Genomic DNA, 18,429 nt, shown 5'->3' with positions numbered 1-18,429 from the left:
TCAGCCTCAGGCCAGATCATGATCTAATGGAACCCAGAAGAATGCCTTGGTGCAATGTTCCCAGGGCTACCCCGGCATTCTCCAGAGTCCGGGGTAACCCTCCTGTCGCCACGCGCTCTAGCTCTGATCCCAGTGGAGTTTAACTAGCAATGCTTCAGGTTCTTGAGAGAAGAGCGGGTCATGGGAAATGAATGTATCTATTGAGTTTCCATCCTGTTTTTGAGGCTTGAACCGGGATCGATATCGCAATGTCGTGCTATGCTCTACTTGACAAATAAAATTGACAAGTTGAGGCTGATACCCCTCGAACCTGTTAGGCTGCTTTCTCCTCACTACTCTGCGGTCTTCAGCTGACAACTCCGAGTCTCTCCTAGGGCTCGAGTCAAAGCACCCCGCCTTTCCGCCGAAACGTCCTTCCTTGCACGGTTACAACCACTTCTTATCGAAAGCCCAAGTGGCTCTCTTTGCCTAACCTTGGGTCAACCTGGGGCATACCTGGATTCAAATTACATCCAACGAACGACTTTCAGTACCATATATTTAGCCAGTCAGCCTTCAAAGCCTATTATCTTCATCGCTATCCAAATGAGCTGGGCCGCGGAGCTAGAAGCTATCGAGACGGAACTGCATGACGAGATCTACAATAAAGGCACGGATGCAAATGTGACATTTATCTCATATAATAAAATTCAAAAGGTATGGGCCGGAGATCGTCTCGACCGTTTTCTAAGAGATCCTCGCTGTGACCCCGATCATGGCACCGCTCAAGCAATTTCAAACCTGCAAATCGAGGAAGCACGACGTGGTTTGCTTCGCATGATTTCGCTGTTGATTGGAATTTCTTGGTCAGGCTGGGCAAGGTTCAAAAAAATCTTCTTTCTAAATCCTATGGCTGCCACCCAACGCCGTGACAACAACATCGAGAATCTGGAATACGATGACCTAAAACACGACTCGTTTCTTGGCAACACCCCGTTCATAGAAAGGTTTCGACAGGATCGATGGATCTATATCCCTATTACTTTGATCGGTGGCGGAGAACACGATTACAAATATGGTAGACGGTTACCCCTCGTGCGACAAAAATGCTCGCGCCGAGAGGGCGCGTTTGGAGAAGTAACAAAGGAAAAAATATTACCGGGTCATATTGTGTTGAAACATTCGAGCCATCATCTCGGCCTACCAGACCAAACCAATTCGGTAAGTGAGTTAGGTCGATATTCCGAGGAGACCTGCTAATATTCTTCTTCATCTGCCTAGGCCGAACTCACGGTTGCTCGAAAGCGTTTCCCGAACGGACAATTTCATGTCGAACGTCGACAGTTGAAATTTATTCAATCCAGTCTATCCAGCCACAAGCGAATTGTTTACCCCCCTCGCAACCGTCATAATTGGCACCGACTTGAACATTATCATGCCGTGGGCAGATATGGATCTCGAAGACTACCTTCTTGGGGAATACCGATCCATGAGTTCTGACATTCCCTTGCTTGAAAGTCTGTTGAAAGAGTCCGGCGAGCTCGCAGCGGCCCTTGAATTCCTCCATCGTGGTCTGCAGGCTGAGTGTGAGTGGCCGGATCTTTCACCCCAAGGAATTTGTCACGCGGATTTCAGACCTCGAAACATCCTGGTTTTTAGAAAGAACAACTCGTCAACAGGGACCTGGGCAATCACTGACTTTGGTGTATCTCACCGATCGCTCGGCATTTTATCAAGTGATAGAAATGAATCTGGCTTGTCCATCACCAGGCACTCAGTTCCTCAACCACGGGGTGGGATATACCAAGCGCCCGATCCACATGCTCGACGAAGAAGCGATATTTGGTCTTTCGGATGCATCCTTGTGCAGATCTTTTCTTTGGGGCTTGAACTTCGATATCAGTTTCAACTTGGTGCATTGCAAGAAGGACCATTGAACTGGAAACCTTTCGGGGACCGTTTTTGTGGAGAAGAACCTCCAGCTCTGAACCAGAATGTTGGGGCTTGGATTGCGGAGCTGCCAAAAAGATATCATGGACTATACGATGACATGTTCTTGGCCGAAATGCAAAGTCTTCTTTCTTGGATGCTTCAGATAGACTTAGAAATGCGACCGCGAGCAACTGATGTTCGTCGCTGCTTGCACAGGCTTTATAAGGTTGCAACTGGACGCATCTTAGAGTCTGTCGATTCAAGCTCCATCACATCATCTCCAACAACGGCCACTCGGCCAAGCATTTCGAGTCTCTTCCCAACAATAACTCCTGACCCGCCAGTATATGGTTTAACTGTCGGTGCCCTTGTGAGTAGCATTAAATCGGGAAGCGTTGACGATATTAATGAATGTCTGCGACACCGACCTGATGTCGAAGGCCACCATGAAAATGACCGGCCTTTGATTCATGCTATCGAAAGGAAAGAGGACCCAATGCTCAGGGCCCCAATCATCAGTGCACTTTTGCTGCACAACCCAGATCTGGACGTGATAACTCGCTCATTCGCAGAAGAGACTCCCCTCAATCTTGCTGTTTTTCAAGGCGATGTGGATACGGTGAGAGTCTTGATTGGCGTCCTAATCAAGAAAGAGTGCCAATCAGCTCTGAATGAGCTCTCTAGAGACAGGAAAACACCACTCATGGAAGCAGCCTCACGAAATCATGTAGCTGTGGTTACAGCGCTTTTGGACGGTGGTGCAGATACCACAATCTGCATGGGGGAATATCAACATAATTGCCTGCATTTCGCGGTACTTAGCATTAAGTCCGAGGAAGATCTTCTCAAGGCATTTTTGGGAAGAGAAATTGATTTCAACTTATCTCCGAGTGGAATCGAGGGGTATGAGACACCTATGATGCAACACATAAAGCTCGGGGTCAATGAGGAATATGGTGAGAGGGTCAATACCAAATGGGAAAGAAAGTTCAATGTGCTCTGCGACGGAGGAGGAGATGTGAATATGACATACCCCCAAAAAAGTCCTTTACAGCTTGCCATTGAAAAGGATAAAGTTGATATTGTCAGAATTCTTCTGAATGCCGATGCAATCCTTCCTCCTAGGGAGAATGGGACCTCAAGCCAAATGAGAAGATTGATTACTCAAATACGGAGAGATAGAAGGGCAGCATAAACGGCGAGTCGTTGATGCAGTTCTTTTATTTTGGGAGCAACAGGATCTTGAGTGCGTTTACCTGAGCAAATCATTTTTTAATGCTCCTATGATACATAAACACATACATCTTCGATAATTATTCCTGAATTCTACTCTTAAAGTAACATACTAGCAAAGGGATTGTTAACTAGTTTGGATCCACAAAGCCTGTATTTGACTCCGGTATACTAGTATGATTTCAGTGACATGGGGTATGACACTTCATATGCAACAATATATTCCAATTTCAGCCCTATTGCAATGAAGTATTTACTCTCTGGATATAATTTGGGTATTATACTATTCCTCCCGTTGAAGTTCTATGTCTTGCTGGAGTGAAGACGTCCCGGATAAAGGGTTCAAAGGACGACAATGGTCCCGGACGTGCTCTATTGTTGGACGATCGACTATGAAATCAGTTAGAAGATGCCCTGTAGCGTAATGTAGCGTGAATCAAAGCAATTAGAAAGCTTACATATTGTATTCATGTTTTCAAGCGAGGTGCTAATTTTGGTTTTGGGGACCTGAGACTCAGTTTAGCAAAGGTCCATGGTATTACCAAGTAGATGAGACCTACCAAAAGAAAGATCAAAATCAATGCCAATGCGTTCAATCCCCTGTGTATAATAGTATGTTAGTACTAGGTAAAGAGATATAAGATAGATGTCTCACGTAAAAAACCCCAAAAGATTTGCCTGTCCATTGCAAAGGTTTTCCGAGGCTTCTCCACATACGTTTCCATGTCCAAATTTCGTGGTCAAGGAGGGAACCGCAAATACCAAAAGGCCAAGAAAAAGAAAATTTATCATAACGCTGAAGCTCATTCCCACATCTAGCACATGTCAGGTCCTAGCCAACGTGAACAAGCGAGGCCGCTCGACTTACCGCGTACATGCAGAGGGAATACTTCTGCACTCAGAGTAAATGGGATTGGACCCGCACCAATCGAGTAGAAGAAGACAAAAACTGCAATGCTGATGATTGCCACCAAGATGAGTCGGGTCTCAGGATCAGTCAGTTTGAAGAACCCTGCAACAGCGGCTAGGCTGCATAGCATGCCAGAGAACGATACAAGGAGCAAGGGTCGACGACCACTCGAGTCAATAAAAAAGAATGCGGGAAAAGTGAAAAGAAAATTGGCCAGACCAAAGCCTGCATGATGATCAGCCGCCTTCAGTCATATCGTTTCTGTATATCCACTTACCCAAATTGTAACTCTCAATTCGAGGGGTGAAATCAGTCATCCCACTAGATTTTATAAGATCAGATGAATAAAATGCCAAGACGTTCATCTGTTGGTCGCGCAGAAGGTATTAGCCAAGAAGAACCCTATTGGTTCGATGTATGATAGCTCACTCCACATAGTTGCTGTGATAACATCACGATTAAAGCCACCATGCACGCCCTTCGAGATCGCGGATCCGTGAATAAATACCACATGCGACTGAAGAAATTTCTTTTGCTTATCCATCTCTGATAAATGTAGCGATTTTCCTGCTCTGACCACAGCCTTTCGTTGGGACTCTTCCATATCTTTGTTGCTTCTACCTGAAGCTGAGAATGGATGTTGTAAAGGTCCCGAGCGGCCTGTATTTCGGTCCCTCGAAGCTCGAGAAGGCTTTTGTAAGCCTCAACATATCTATGTTTTTGTATCAGAAAGCGTGGAGACTCGGGACATATGAAGACCAGGAACAGCAAGACGATAGCCGGAATTATCGCGGTCGCAAGGAGGATCCTCCAATCCCCTCGAACTAGGAAAGCACAGAGAAAGCCTAGAAATATACCGCTAGAAAGAGATAGTGTTAGATATTTGTTTTTCACAGGATGCGCGAACTTACAATGTATCAAAGAGCTGCCACATCATCAAGACCCGCCCTCGATGTTCATCGGGAGCTGCTTCAGCCGCGAACACTGGTGCAATCGAAGCCTTGGAACCAATCTGTTCAATGTACACGTTTCAGTTTGTGGGTAGGAGCCAATCAGGAGGACGAGAAGTGATAAAGAAAGGATGACATGGAGAACAGAATTGAACCTACCCCAACACCAAGGAGACAGCGGCAGACGAGTAGCGTTTTCCAGTGGTTGCATTGGGCAGTCCCTATACAAGTGACATAGTAAATATCAAGAATAATGCAGAAGGCCGCGGGCTATGTGAATGTTACACACCTATCACCAAAAATACGCAAAACAAAGCAGCAACGAACAACGCGGGGCGTCGTCCGTATCGATCTTGCAACGGATCACTCAACCATGTTCCACTGTCGCGTGGTTAGAGTTATCATCTTATTGCACGTACTGGACGTGGGATATTATCTCATCACCTACACTAAACTTGCTGAAAGCCAAGGAGCTGCGTTGATCACGCCGATCAGAAGCTCATCTTTTGGCTTTTGAAGGCCCACACTTTCCCACCATGAAAACAGAGCACTCCCGTTGATTGTAGATTGCTGCCAACCCCTATGGTAACAGTCAGTGAAAACCTACAAGATAACTCACACTAGAGACAAACTGGGTGATAGCAGCGCAAGCAGTCACCATAACAGTGACTAGGAGACCTCTAGCTTGCCAGGGCAACTGCCTTTTCTCACTGAATATTGCTTGTCTTTCAGGACCACTGAGCCCTATTAGAGCAACGTTGGGCGGATCTTTCGCTATCTTCGCGCCTTTGATGAGAGTTTCTATTCTGACAGTATTCTGGAGTTCGAGACGCTCCCAAAACTGTCGTACATCTCTCTCCAGATCCTCGATTTTCTGGCGAGAAAGAGGACTGGTCGATTAAGACCGGTTAGTCTCTTCTTCAGGGGGTATGGGTGGGCTTGCTGGCATGGGTACGAAACCTACATTGCTGAGCGACTCTCGTTGTCTTCGTCTGTACTCATCTTGGAACTCGTAAATCAACGCCAGAGAAGATACCTGGAAATTCAGGCGCGCTGTGAATTCAACAACCGGAAATAATATAAGAGCTCGAAGAAGGAAAAAAATTGGGGTGGCGAGAAAGGCGTTCTGAAGCTCAGTCCAGGGGAATAATATGGTGCGCAGGGCTTACGAAGAGCCTCATTTGTCCCAACGAAGTGGCAATACCAGCGCGACGGCGCAAGAATTTGCTGATCTTCATCCCCGCTTTTGAGAGCGGACTAGGTCTTGAAATTACGTTTTGAGCCCACGGGCGCGTCTTCATAGATTCTAAATTGAGAGCGCTCACCTGGGTGGATTGTTCTGAACGGAGAAAAGGCCCAATGAGACCAATCACCCGAGCCTCGATGGTAGCTATCCATCAAAGGGTTCAAGTGAAATAATGGCTTGGTACTATACTAAGGGCAAGACCGAGCTGAAGACCAGACGAGGCTGACGTCTTGTCTTATTAGCAAACCCTTCAGCCCAGACTAACCCTATGTTAGTTGTAGCCCCCGTTCCTAGTCGAGCATCTAGCAACATCAAACTTAGCAGGACAGTGAGTCTATAATGACTGCGCATAAATTTTTCCGGAGTAAATGTCATATCGGGACTAGTTTTGAAGGATGAGGCGCATATTGCTTCTTTGACCCTTCGCTTACCCGGGCGAAATTAAAAAAATCACGAGCGATGCTCGTCAGGACCAGGCTGTTAGCGCTGTCGGTTCTCGACGCGTCAACTGTCGAAAGTGGGCTTGCATGGCCGCGTGCATTAGAATATTCAAGAATGAATCATTGGTTGATAGTGTCGCATCGTCGCGACCACGGTGGTCCTTATTAATCTACTCGTAAAGGGGCTGCATACTAGTGAGAGTCAGATGACACCTGGTCCTCGCTGTTGATTCTTAGTTACGTATACTAACTCGGCAACACATGGCAAGGAGAATAGCGGGCTGGTTCGAGTACACTAGAATTAGTGGTGAGGCTCAATGTCTGAAATTCCCTTCAAATACACGAAGTTTGCCCTTCTAGTATTCAAAACCTGAGATTCTTCCAACCCTGCCGCTTCGTCATCCATTATTAGTCAACGATTCCCGGCCCAAAATGTCTTCAACGGGCATCTCCTTCGGATCATCAGTTACGACCACGCTCTCTGAGCATCTTAGTCCTTACATCAGACGCGAAAGGCTCATCAGTAGACTACGGGAGATATTTGGGCGGAAAATCGAGGTTGAAGTAAGCCTTCAAAGTTTTCTCCAACCGAGGCAAAGGTTAACAAAGTTGTAGTTTCGTTGGGATCGATATTCTTTCCAGGCTCCGAGAGAGATCGAAGAGGTATAACTCTGCCATGGACACGTTTTGATTCTTAGTATAAGTCTGACTTTTTTCTCTTCTCCAGTATGAAGTAGCGTAAGTTGAACGTCTAAATAGTTTTTCAACATAACAATGCTTACATTTGGGTGGTGAACCAGTGATCTTCGGGAGTTAGAACGGGTCCACTGGGGCTGAAAACAAAATGGATAGTAACATATCCTTTACAATATCTAGTCGTAGCTGACCGTCACTCTATCTGCAATAAAATTACGCCCGGGTGAGCCTTGACCTTGTTGTCACATCGTAGCGTTGTGGCCAGCGATGTCCACCAGGCCAAATTAAAATGGGCTGTACCAGGCTAACCGCAGAGGGTAAGCCATGGGCAGATGGCAAGGCGTTCCTCGTATTATCCTTGTACACACATCCACGAATCAGAATCAAAAAATCTGCGTCCATTTGGCGAACATGAATCAATTGTGCTGTTGCGCCCAGGGTTTTCCGCCTTGTGAGCGAGGCATGCCACGGACTTTGCCGTTTGAAATTTTCCAATCGGCCTGCCGGGGCGATGTTTACATATTTACATGAATCAAACATCATATGGTATTGCCCCGGTGATAAATAGTACCTCACCGGGCGCATGCATATGGGAAACAACGCCAGCCTCCGCCTCTTCCACAGGTCAGCTTTGGGCGAACCATTGGAACATGTTCGGCAATGCGCCTCCATGATATCAGTGTTTGAACATTGCAACATGCGATTTCCATTTCGTGCTATTTATTTACGCACCATTCGCTTTGAGCTAATAAATCAGTTGATAAAATTTCAACCAAGTAAAGAACTTGCAAGTTGGTAGAAATATTAACTAGAATGTCTACCAAGTCAAGCTACTACGATACTTTTTGTCGGCCAGATGATCCCGCTAATATTTCTGTCTACGAGAGCAACGGTGCGTACTGTATGAAAACGTCTGAAGATTTAATCTATATTAACCTTCTTTTTACAGGGTCTACGATGGATGAATTGACCACGAAAGTATTCACGGAGTCGGATTCGTTTAAGCAGCACATTAATACAGCATCATGCCCACAATTACGCATTGTGTAAGACTCGCTTCATTCTCGAATTAGTTTGATTTTACTCATGGTGAACTTTTAAAAATCAAGCTCGATTCACTCTGTCTCCTCGCTTAGCCCACTGAAAATTTCAAGAGATGCACTTGAAGTTCTACTGGATAAATACAATATCGGCCCTGGGCTATGGGACTTGGTTTCAACGTTCGGCAACAAACCGCTGAGCGCTGCTGCGGGAGAAGGAGCAATGAGGATTGAAGATGGTTCGAATGGAAGTCAAGGTAGATTTCCTCAGAAGAAGACTTTAATAGCAAAGATGTCTAAAAAACATCAGAAATTTCCTACAGGTTCACATTTCCCGTGACGGGAGGTCCCGGTCGCTGGACTATGCGGCAGGCCGGCATATTCGCTCGTCAAAGTCCCAAGAGTCTCGAAAACCTTTGGATTTTCTTGCACGTGGGCACAGATACGCCCATGCAGAGAGAACTAAAGATTTTCTCTTCAAAGTCTCACAAGAACCTGTTCGTAGATACCACTTGGTTTACACTCCATCAAGCTGTCCTGAAATCATGTCTTAATGACTGGCGTTCTTACATAAACTATCTCGGCAAAGAGGTGGATCGACACGTTAGTTTTCAAAGCACGCAATTTATGGCATTTCTAATATTGAATTCTAGTTTGATAAGACATTAAGCTTCATCCATGAAAGTATGAATACTACACGATCGGATGGCGATGGAAATCTTGCCGACATCCACAATACACGCAACCGCCTCCTTGAAATTCCATCACAATTGATGACGACCCTGGATACTCTTCAGAAGCTTGATAAGACAAGCCGTGTTTCTGCCTCCCAACAGAAGAATAAGGTTAACGGCTTTGGCAGGCTTGCTACCAGTGCAGCATACTACAAAGATCATCTCGAACCACTTCTGCGGGGTGTTGAAATTATCAAGGAGAGAGTAAAAGATACATTGAACATTGTAAGTCACCTGTGTTATTGATTTTGGCGGTCGGTGCCTTACAATATTCAGATTGAAATTGGCCTGAGCTTTAGAATGACCAGCAAGATGCTTGATCTTAACAACCGAATGGTTGATTTGAACAAGAGCATGCTCGACGCTAACAAACAGTTGCTCCAACTGGGAAACAGGAATTTTGACGACAATGCTACTGTCAGGATAGTGACACTTGTGACGCTGATATACTTGCCAGCAAGTCTTGTATCGGTAAGGACATCGGAGCCACCCTAAAACGTTCGCTTATTGGCATTCGGTCTAACTGGTATCAATTAGTCGGTTCTTGGTATGAACTTGTTTAAATTTGAAGACGACACAGGAGAGCTCAAAATATCCAAGCAATTTTGGATTTTCGTTATCGCAACAATCGTCTTGGCTATCATCACCCTTGGTGGATGGTTTGTATGGACTCACCAAGAGGGAGTATTACGGCGCAAGTTTCTCCGTCCTAAACAAGATACACCAGAAGGTGCTGAGCAAGATATTGAGCTCGACCACGCTGGCGGTTAAGGCATTGATTCGCGAATATAGGACTCATTGACTTCCCTTGAAAGCCATACTTCATCTTTTTTGTTGCTGTACCATATCATTTATTAGACATGCGACTGAACCTGCTCAAATTTGTTTGCTTTGCTGTTTGCAGTCCGTTTGGAATATATACTGCCCCGATTCTCGTTTTTGGGTGGGGGAGGGGTTCGCCTTCTTCAACAACTTCGTTCCATTTCTCCGTTTTCACTATTAACTACTATTTATAAAAACCTTCAAGTTCGTCTTTTACGGCTTTCACATATACAAATTAGTACGGAAGATCAAAAGTACGCAGCCGGGCAGGTGGTTCCTTTCCGCTGGTGGCCCGGCTGCCTCGTACTTTCCTTGCAACAGCTTCACCGCACCTTCTACCTCCGGCCCTTCAAGTTTCTCGTCATCGGATGCAATTTCCCTCCTTTTGCCAAGCACTCCTACCCCTGCTGATGGACTACGCGACGACTTAGGCGCGATATATGGTGTCAGATAAGGATATGCGAATTATCGAATCTGGTTATTTATCTAACAATCTCGAGAGTGATAGAACACCAGATGGCCCTGATTTCACCAGGGGTCCCGAGAAAGCACACCATCAACCCACCAAAGCGCACACTCGACCCCGAATGGGGTAGGGTTAGGGTGACCTCCACCTCCAAATTCCTTTTGGAGAAGGACCTGGCGTTGATTTCGTTGGCGAATCTCAGATATGGAATCGGGCGCACTAAGAGCAAGGCATGGCACTCTATCAAGTTTGTGGGAGCCCTTGGTATTTGGCCGGGTTTCAAGACTGAAGTTAAGACATTCATCAACAAAAAGACTTCAAAGCGGAAGAAGGATGCGATCACTATAAAGCTGCACGGTCCCGATCCAAACCTTCATGAGACTGAGCAAATCCTGGTTGCCGACGAGCACGGTGTCCAAAGTAGATGTCAAGCTCGCGTCGGACAGCCGTTTTCTAGTATTGCAAGAAACGAGAAGCTTCCCTAGGTCTTTGGCGATTCGAAAAGTGACCGGACCCATTCGACTCTAAAGTTCCAGACTCGGCATTGATGTCTTCCACAACACACGAGACAAATACAGTCAGAGAATTGAAGACCCCTTGGATTGAATATCATGGCCTTCAGGAAATCTTGTTTGAGAGCGATAATGACGAACGCGTACGTATCATGCTCCAAATACCTGGGTAACTGAGGGCCAGGACAGGGGAAAGTTTGTTTTATCACAGCACCTCCGCCGTGAGGGTTATCACACGGCATTGGCTGGAAAATTTACTTTCGCAAATCTGATCAACGGCACCGTTACGAGCAGTCTCACGAGCGATATTTATCCTGGTTATTACGATTGGCCGGTCATTGGCAATTGGGACGAACCAGAGATTCGCCTCGACTACAATTTCGATGGCGAAAATAAGAAGGGCAACAAAAAGGGCAACAAAAAAGACAAGGCCAAATTGTTTAATTTGACATGGAAGTTGCTGGTCATAGATGACCTCGAGTTCGGAAGCTGGTTCGACCTTCTCTGGGCTTTCGTCGGAAACCCTGTGTTGATACAACAACAACAACAACAACGCGCTGCTCGTGATCTCGCCCCACTTGAGGAAGGCTCCCACCAGAAAGCGCGTCGGAAATTAAATCGAATCATGAAAGCTGATCAGCAGTAAATTCTCGATCGCCTTCGATTCTACATTTATGCCTTGATGCCTTGGTGCCTTACGGTCTTTGTTCGTTGTCGCGACGATCAGGTGACCTATATCCTTGAGGGCCGTAGGGCCTTAAATATCATCATTATCGTTTCCATGACGCGTCTCTGATCTCCGTATCTATTTTCGTCGCTCGTACACATAGAAGAATATTATCGTAAGAAACAAGAACGCCGGCACAAAATACATCGGAACAGGCGCGGGTCACCTAGCGCATGGAGCGGATTGTTTTGTATGGCGGTCGCAAGTTTTCAGGAGACTTATCGATGCTTAGCTAGATAGGTTCGTTAATGAAGGGCTTGAGCATCTTGAAATCCATGTATATCGCTGCGCGGGAGTAAAGCCGGGACCAGTATGGATCCTTTTTTGGCACCGGACCTGTTAGTCTTGCCATGCGGTCTTTTTTTGTCCAAGACATTCAAGTCCACTAGTAACATTGGTAGCTTCAATTCATACGCAAAAAAAAGAGATATCGAGTAAAATTATTTCTAGAAAAATAAAAATATCTACGAGTATGAAGAGATCAATACTCCTCTATCTGAGCCAAAGACTCGGGCCCTATACGTGAAGAAAGTTTACTCCAACTTAGTCTCAAAGAGTATTCAACGAAAAGGGCCCCTGGAAGAAAGAGCAGAAAAGTATACAATAATAGGGATTCGCATTGGGTTACCTGCTTCTTACCTATAGTACTACAGTAATCTGGTTTCACTTCAGTATAGCCAAGCGGACAGAAAGTACTGTTCTCCATGCCTTAGCCTCTATGGTCGTACGAGATGTGGTTCTACGAGTACTACTAAGTCCGAGGCTTTTTTGCTGATGTATCACCGGCCCGGCTATCCCAGGATGCCGGCATTGATCAGATCAAATCACGCAATGTCGCCTCGGGCCAGTGGATCTACCTAGGCGCTTCGATTCTCAATCCCTTGTACAGATCACTTGACTTGACTCATAGGACAAATTTTCATGTTGCCCCTTATAGATCCACCTTCCTTTGGCGGTGGCCATGGTCTATTCTCGGAGCGGCGTCGTAGCGAACACGTGTCAGATGACGAGATTGGATAGGGGATTGAGGAAACTTGGTTTTACTTGGTTTTCCTCAACAATTCCTCATTTGAAGGAAAATTTGTATCACTTCTTCGAACATGCATGAAGATTGTATGTACTCCGTACATCTTCTCCGCACTGTTGTCTCCTCACCTCATCTCCTCACCCCCCTCCGCATTCCCAGGGCTGACCGCCGTCAGGCCACTGGGCCAGTAGAAGCCGAAGAAAAGCCAGAATGCGGGGGGTGCTCGGACCGAAGACGTTTCGGTGGCAGTGGCGAACAGCGATTGGATAATAATGCCGCACGCATCACGGGAACTGACTTCATTTTCCAGCAAGTTCTGCTGAATATAGTAACCGATTAGTAACAGAAACGTAAAGGATTCCAGGGTTAAGCGGAGTCACTTGACCCATTCTGCGCGATATTACCTAACAGGCCGGTCTTGGCCTTACCCGATGCAGCCACTCTTTCCCTTTGGGATCACCTCGTCAATGGTTCTGAAGTCTAGAACCGGCTCGTTTTACGTGATCCTCCCCCATGGATCGTGGATGTGCGCTGTTTTTACCCCATACTTTGCATTTGGTTATGTTGGGGCGGTCCTAATAGCGTCATAATGATCGACGCCACCCGCTAGAAGAAAATTCTGTAGGTCACTGTGGTTATGGTAGTGTCCGAGTCGTGGTTTTGTATGGATTCGGCATCTCAATTTTCTATATAAAGCCTTCTTTCTTCCCCGGATTTTTAGAATATTCATTCAGCATTCAGCCTATTCTTCCTTGTTCCTAGATCTTCAGATCGGATTTTCAGGTACCTTTCTACTTCTATTCTATATTACCATATACTTCAAGGTATGTCATAACATATCCAGACATCCTGGTCTTTACCCCTGTGTGGCAATTTACTTATACTTTTACCCCAGTCTCTACAACTTCTTCACATCATACCATTCATCATGACTTTCGATCACCCTGCCTTCTGGAAGTGCGATTCCTGCGGTCTTCCCGGCGTTCGCCTTTCCTCCACTGGCACCGGCTCCAGCCCAGCATTCTACAAGTGTGTTCCTTGCAACCGCAACCTGGGTTCCTGCCCTTGCGTCACTCCCGGACTCCGAACAACCGGCAACTGCCCCTGTGGCGAAGAGAGCGAGGCCGATATGTCCGACGGCTCGGATGACCTTTCTCTCCAAAAGCAATTGTCAAACGGTCACAACCCTGAACAGGGATTCGATGTTGACTGGGAGTCAAATTGCAAGCCCGGCTACATGGTCAAGAGATTCAAGGCCACTGGCAAGGAGATTCTTCCCTTCGCTTAAGTACGCTTAAGCACGGAGGCGTCTGATATTTGCTCTTTTTTGTTTTCTTCTGAATAGCGAGCCTTTTTGTTACCCATATCTTGCATACCCGATTTCATATGCAGACGACCCTGAGATCGTCGAGAAAAAAGTTACCATATCTCAATAATACCAACTATCTGGTCTTGAGGACCACCAATACCAATTTCATCGCGCCAGTTGGCTACGTTTACAATTCTCATATATCCACTGCTTTTCTCTGAGAAAATTTCCAGTGCAATGTATTGTCTAATCGAGATTAACCTTTCACGATGTAGCCTTTTAGTTAGAAAACCCTCTCGTGAGTGGATTGTTTGAAGATAATCTTGACAGAGCTAGAAAATCCATTGGTGCCAGAAAGTCTGAGTATTCATTGGTATGACTATAGATTAAGAGTGCTACTGCAGCATACTCTGCTCGAATGGAAACTTTGATAAGATTTCAATACCCATTTCTGCCATGCAATTATTTATGAACGCAAGGATAATGTTGTGAAGAATGAGGGCAATGATTAAGCTGCCTGGTCCAGAATGAGCTAGTGCTGTGCCAATAGTAATAAAAATAGCTGTCCCGATGGACCCTCCAATTGCTATAAGTTGTATCTGTCGATTGCCTAACGTGCGGCGGAGGCCGCTATCATCTGTGCTTGTCGAAAGGGTACCACTCCCAAATTCTGGAGAGTCACCAGTCTGGGGCATGGAGCTCTTTTTCTCCAAATCTGGGGCCATTGTAAAGAAACAGATATGTCGGTGAAACTTGGATAAAGCGCAGTCCAAGATAGGCGGAAGCCTCAATGTAGGACGAAAATGTGAAGCAAAAATATGGTGCTTGAAATATGAAACAATCCAACTATCAATTTATCGATAAAGATAAATTATGAAATGGAATATCCATAAAAGACTAGTGTGAGTTCAGCGCGCGGATAGTGCTTCCATTAAATACGTTTCAACCGTAAGCCTATTGAATATGAAGTTACTTGCGATGCACCTTATCATGGCGTGCGGGGTAGCAGCGCTTGTAAAGTCAGAATGAAACATTCAAAGTAAATCGACATTAATTTGGAAATTGCAAGATCACCATTGGACACGCTCGAGATGATACGAGTCATAGACACGATGTTTCGGCCCGTGTGGTCGAGGCCGGGCCGCGTGCCGTGTAGGGTACTAAGGTGCCTGAATAGTAAACCAATGATCTATTTTCCAACCGTACTTCTAATCCCATGTCACTTTTAACGGGAAAATAAATCAGATAGCACGGGAACCGGGCGGTTTCCGCATTGTGGTACACTGTCATTTGCTGACCTGACGCTCCCTGTTCTGCTCCAGGTGCCTAGTAGATGGTTGTCATGTTGCGATATCTGAGATTGCTCCGACCACATGGGCGGACGATATTTTATTTCCGAAAGCCACCTATTAGTCGTCGGATATTTCTCCAAGCCCACAATGCTAGTAATTGAATTCAAGTCCGTGGATATAAATAAAGATAAAAGATCCCCCAGCCCCGTTCTAAATCGTCTCAAACTTCAGGGAATGCGGATTGTTCACTGACAATTACTGAGAACCCACTGCCAACATCCTATTAAATCATAGCTAAACAACCAAAATCTATAAACTTGGAAGATGTCGAGAGATTATGGAGTCATCGGTATGAGCCCACCTGGGCAGATGGAGACGTGTGAGCGTCCGCTCAGCTGATAGGTATACATAGGCCTCGGCATCATCGGCTACGGCATGGCGGGGAATTTACGAAAGAAGCTGCCACAGAACATAACTCTCTACGTATTTGATATCAACAATGGAGTTATCCAGCGGCTAATTGAGGACTTCGGATCGTACGGAAAAATCGAAGTTACATCATCCGCCAAAGATCTTGCGTCTAAAGTCGGAATCGTTCTATCCAGTCTGCCTGCCGGTCCTCACGTACGAAAGGTCTATCTGGACCCCAAACAGGGGGTTATTGCAGCTCTCAAAAACCCGGATCGACTGTTGATTGAATGCAGCACTATTGAAATTGAATCGACTCAAGAGATCGGAACAATGATCATCGATGCCAGATTGGGCACCTTTGTTGATGCTACCGTGTCAGGCGGGATGTGGGGTCCAATGCAGGAACCTTATCGTTCATGGTAGGCCATCCAGAGCCTACTGAGACGGACCTAGTAGGTAAGCGGATCTTCGAAACCCTCTCGCTTGTTGGGGTTCCGGACACAATTGCATTCTGTGGTGGTCTTGGCATGGGCCAGGTGGCCAAGATCGCCCATAACTATATCACTCTAGCGAACAACTTGGTCGCTTCCGAGGGTATGGCTATCGGCCTGAAATACGGCATCGATAAGAAGGCGCTTTTCAAGTGTATCAGGGAGGGTACCGCCAATTCGAGGGTGATGGGTCTGGAGCAGCCAGTTCCTGGTCTAGTACCCGAGGCCCCATCCAGCAACAACTATAAAAGGGCATTCGCACCTGCATTGAGTGTCAAGGATCTCACTATTGGGATTAATGCCGCGAAGAAAGTCGGAATCAATCCCAGTGCAGGTGAAGCTGCCATTGCGGCCTTCCGAGAGGTTGATGCCGACCCTCGTACGCATGTGAGTGTGCTGACCTGTAATCGACAATATCAAAGACTAAAATCTTGGATTTAGGATCTGGATCACACTTCTCTTTGGTTGCATGTCTTCGGAAACATCGATGAATGGACCAAAGAGCACCCGCAACTGTAGAGACTCGAAAAAAGATTCTCGAAAGAGGCGAATGAAGGGAGAGTGGAGCGCTACGCAGGCACGCAAAATTTCAATTTGGAGGAGGCTGGAAAATGATTGATACTAGAGTGTACGAACTGATCTTGCCTCACATCTAAGATAATATTGGCTGGTTGCCTAGATAGCATCATTTAAACACAGAGCCAACGATCCACGCATATACACTACAAATTTTGATGCGATACAATTGCTAGGTACAAAATATATCCAATAATGTAATTTCAGGCACGGTTTAGTTTGAAAAAGTCACATTTACATTACCTTTGGAAGCCTACTACGTGGGGATGTCGTATTAAAAAATTACTTCTTTGTTCCGGGCTTACTGGACATGAGATCCTGCACAGGTATTGTTCACTGAAAACTATATTTCTCCCCGTTTTAATCAAAATCATCCCGAGGTCGTTATAAGGTAACGAAAACGTACATAATAAGAGCTCCTAGCTATCTCATCTGTGCGAGCAAAGTAGGCCCACCGCTCTATCTGACAAGCTGTGGAGAATATACGGTATCTTACTAACTAGTACCTCTCAGGTTTGACAAATGGGGCCAACTTTTGCATGACTGGTCCTTCCAGCGCTCCCAACCTGCCCCTCTTCACACCAAAGTTCGCATATCAACAAAATCCACGTTTATTATGCACAGCGAGAAAAGCAAATTGGGTTCCCGTGAACGCGTATTTTGCCGATTATCCGCTTAAATGGATGGACTTTCTTCTGCAACTAGCGTCCTCGGAGTCATTCAACTCGCGGGATGCATTGCGACAGTTTGTGGGGGCTACATCCTTGAAGTGAAAGATGCTAGAGAGGAAATATTGGCTCTGCAAAAGTCAGCGTCCAGTCTCAAAGATACTCTTCAAGAACTGAAATGCCTCATTGAAAGTTCAGACTTCCTGCAGATATCTCAGTCTGATGTGTTAAAAAATGACATAAAGAATTGTTCATCAACTCTTACGGCCCTGATGAAAAAATTAGATATGGGCCGGAGGCACAAAACCATGCGAAGGTTGAGCTTCCGGTCCCTCACCTGGCCTATTAAGCGGCCAGAGATGGAAAGAATTGTCGCCGATCTTGAAAGATACAAATCCTCCTTCGCTGTATCTTTACTAATTGATCAAACGTATAGATTTATCCATCAATTGAGACATTGTGGAATGGACAGCTGACACCGTCGCAGGAGAAACATCTCGATCATAAGCAAGACCACTGATCGAATTGATCTAAATCAGCTACCGGTCGTACACGGGGCCGCGTTCGACTCATACAACCACCAGCATGAAGATTACTGCCTTCCGGGAACTCGGTCAGAGCTCCTTCGTCATATTACGGAATGGGCTACATTACCGAACGGAAAGTGCATCTTCTGGTTAAATGGTAGAGCAGGGACTGGTAAATCCACCATCTCGCGGACAGTGGCAAGGAATTTGAAAGATGCAAATTTATTGGGTGCGACATTCTTCTTCAAAAGGGGTGAAGGGGACCAAGGAACAGCTGTCAAACTCTTTCCGACTATCGCAAGGCAATTAGCGATTCACATCCCCCGACTAGCCCTTGTGATCCAGGAGGCAATCCGCGACAATCCAGATATCGCGACGAAGGCGCTGGCGGAGCAGTTTGATAAACTTCTTCTTCGGCCCCTCGTAAAGTATAAGCCGCTT

General features: G+C 45.9%; 7 protein-coding genes across 7 annotated transcripts; 5 read left to right on the top strand and 2 right to left on the bottom strand.

Annotated features, from left to right (window-relative positions):
• Nucleotides 1-585: 585 nt before the first annotated feature.
• N7509_005745 (uncharacterized protein) lies at nucleotides 586-3,106 on the top strand (the record flags this gene model as incomplete). The annotated part of the gene is made up of 3 exons (XM_056630382.1): nucleotides 586-1,200; nucleotides 1,261-1,285; nucleotides 1,344-3,106. The coding sequence occupies 3 exons, from the start codon at nucleotides 586-588 to the stop codon at nucleotides 3,104-3,106; spliced, it is 2,403 nt and encodes an 800-aa protein (XP_056489684.1).
• A 689-nt stretch (nucleotides 3,107-3,795) lies between these two features.
• Nucleotides 3,796-6,006, bottom strand: N7509_005744 (Major facilitator superfamily domain general substrate transporter; the record flags this gene model as incomplete). The annotated part of the gene is made up of 10 exons (XM_056630381.1): nucleotides 3,796-3,959; nucleotides 4,013-4,279; nucleotides 4,332-4,419; nucleotides 4,484-4,913; nucleotides 4,966-5,066; nucleotides 5,164-5,225; nucleotides 5,294-5,385; nucleotides 5,453-5,584; nucleotides 5,637-5,894; nucleotides 5,969-6,006. The coding sequence occupies 10 exons, from the start codon at nucleotides 6,004-6,006 to the stop codon at nucleotides 3,796-3,798; spliced, it is 1,632 nt and encodes a 543-aa protein (XP_056489683.1).
• Nucleotides 6,007-8,199: 2,193 nt separating this feature from the next.
• On the top strand, nucleotides 8,200-9,931 carry N7509_005743 (uncharacterized protein; the record flags this gene model as incomplete). The annotated part of the gene is made up of 7 exons (XM_056630380.1): nucleotides 8,200-8,278; nucleotides 8,336-8,432; nucleotides 8,496-8,683; nucleotides 8,737-9,029; nucleotides 9,080-9,385; nucleotides 9,437-9,631; nucleotides 9,698-9,931. 7 exons carry the CDS (start codon nucleotides 8,200-8,202, stop codon nucleotides 9,929-9,931), a joined length of 1,392 nt encoding a protein of 463 aa, XP_056489682.1.
• Nucleotides 9,932-10,498: 567 nt separating this feature from the next.
• N7509_005742 (uncharacterized protein) lies at nucleotides 10,499-11,606 on the top strand (the record flags this gene model as incomplete). Its single annotated transcript, XM_056630379.1, has 3 exons — nucleotides 10,499-10,861; nucleotides 11,071-11,103; nucleotides 11,172-11,606. The coding sequence occupies 3 exons, from the start codon at nucleotides 10,499-10,501 to the stop codon at nucleotides 11,604-11,606; spliced, it is 831 nt and encodes a 276-aa protein (XP_056489681.1).
• A 1,232-nt stretch (nucleotides 11,607-12,838) lies between these two features.
• N7509_005741 (uncharacterized protein) lies at nucleotides 12,839-13,103 on the bottom strand (the record flags this gene model as incomplete). Its single annotated transcript, XM_056630378.1, has 2 exons — nucleotides 12,839-13,030; nucleotides 13,065-13,103. The coding sequence occupies 2 exons, from the start codon at nucleotides 13,101-13,103 to the stop codon at nucleotides 12,839-12,841; spliced, it is 231 nt and encodes a 76-aa protein (XP_056489680.1).
• Nucleotides 13,104-13,642: 539 nt separating this feature from the next.
• On the top strand, nucleotides 13,643-14,002 carry N7509_005740 (uncharacterized protein; the record flags this gene model as incomplete). The annotated part of the gene is made up of 1 exon (XM_056630377.1): nucleotides 13,643-14,002. One exon carries the CDS (start codon nucleotides 13,643-13,645, stop codon nucleotides 14,000-14,002), a length of 360 nt encoding a protein of 119 aa, XP_056489679.1.
• Nucleotides 14,003-15,639: 1,637 nt separating this feature from the next.
• N7509_005739 (NAD(P)-dependent oxidoreductase) lies at nucleotides 15,640-16,736 on the top strand (the record flags this gene model as incomplete). The annotated part of the gene is made up of 4 exons (XM_056630376.1): nucleotides 15,640-15,664; nucleotides 15,728-16,117; nucleotides 16,180-16,604; nucleotides 16,659-16,736. 4 exons carry the CDS (start codon nucleotides 15,640-15,642, stop codon nucleotides 16,734-16,736), a joined length of 918 nt encoding a protein of 305 aa, XP_056489678.1.
• Nucleotides 16,737-18,429: the final 1,693 nt, after the last annotated feature.

This window comes from Penicillium cosmopolitanum, assembly GCF_028827165.1.
Source record: "Penicillium cosmopolitanum strain IBT 29677 chromosome Unknown utg000006l:49.0-5199605.0:1.0-5204138.0, whole genome shotgun sequence".
NCBI classification, from domain to species: domain Eukaryota; kingdom Fungi; phylum Ascomycota; class Eurotiomycetes; order Eurotiales; family Aspergillaceae; genus Penicillium; species Penicillium cosmopolitanum.
Note: the sequence above shows the minus strand (reverse complement) of the source record. Positions and strands in the feature narration are given on the sequence as shown.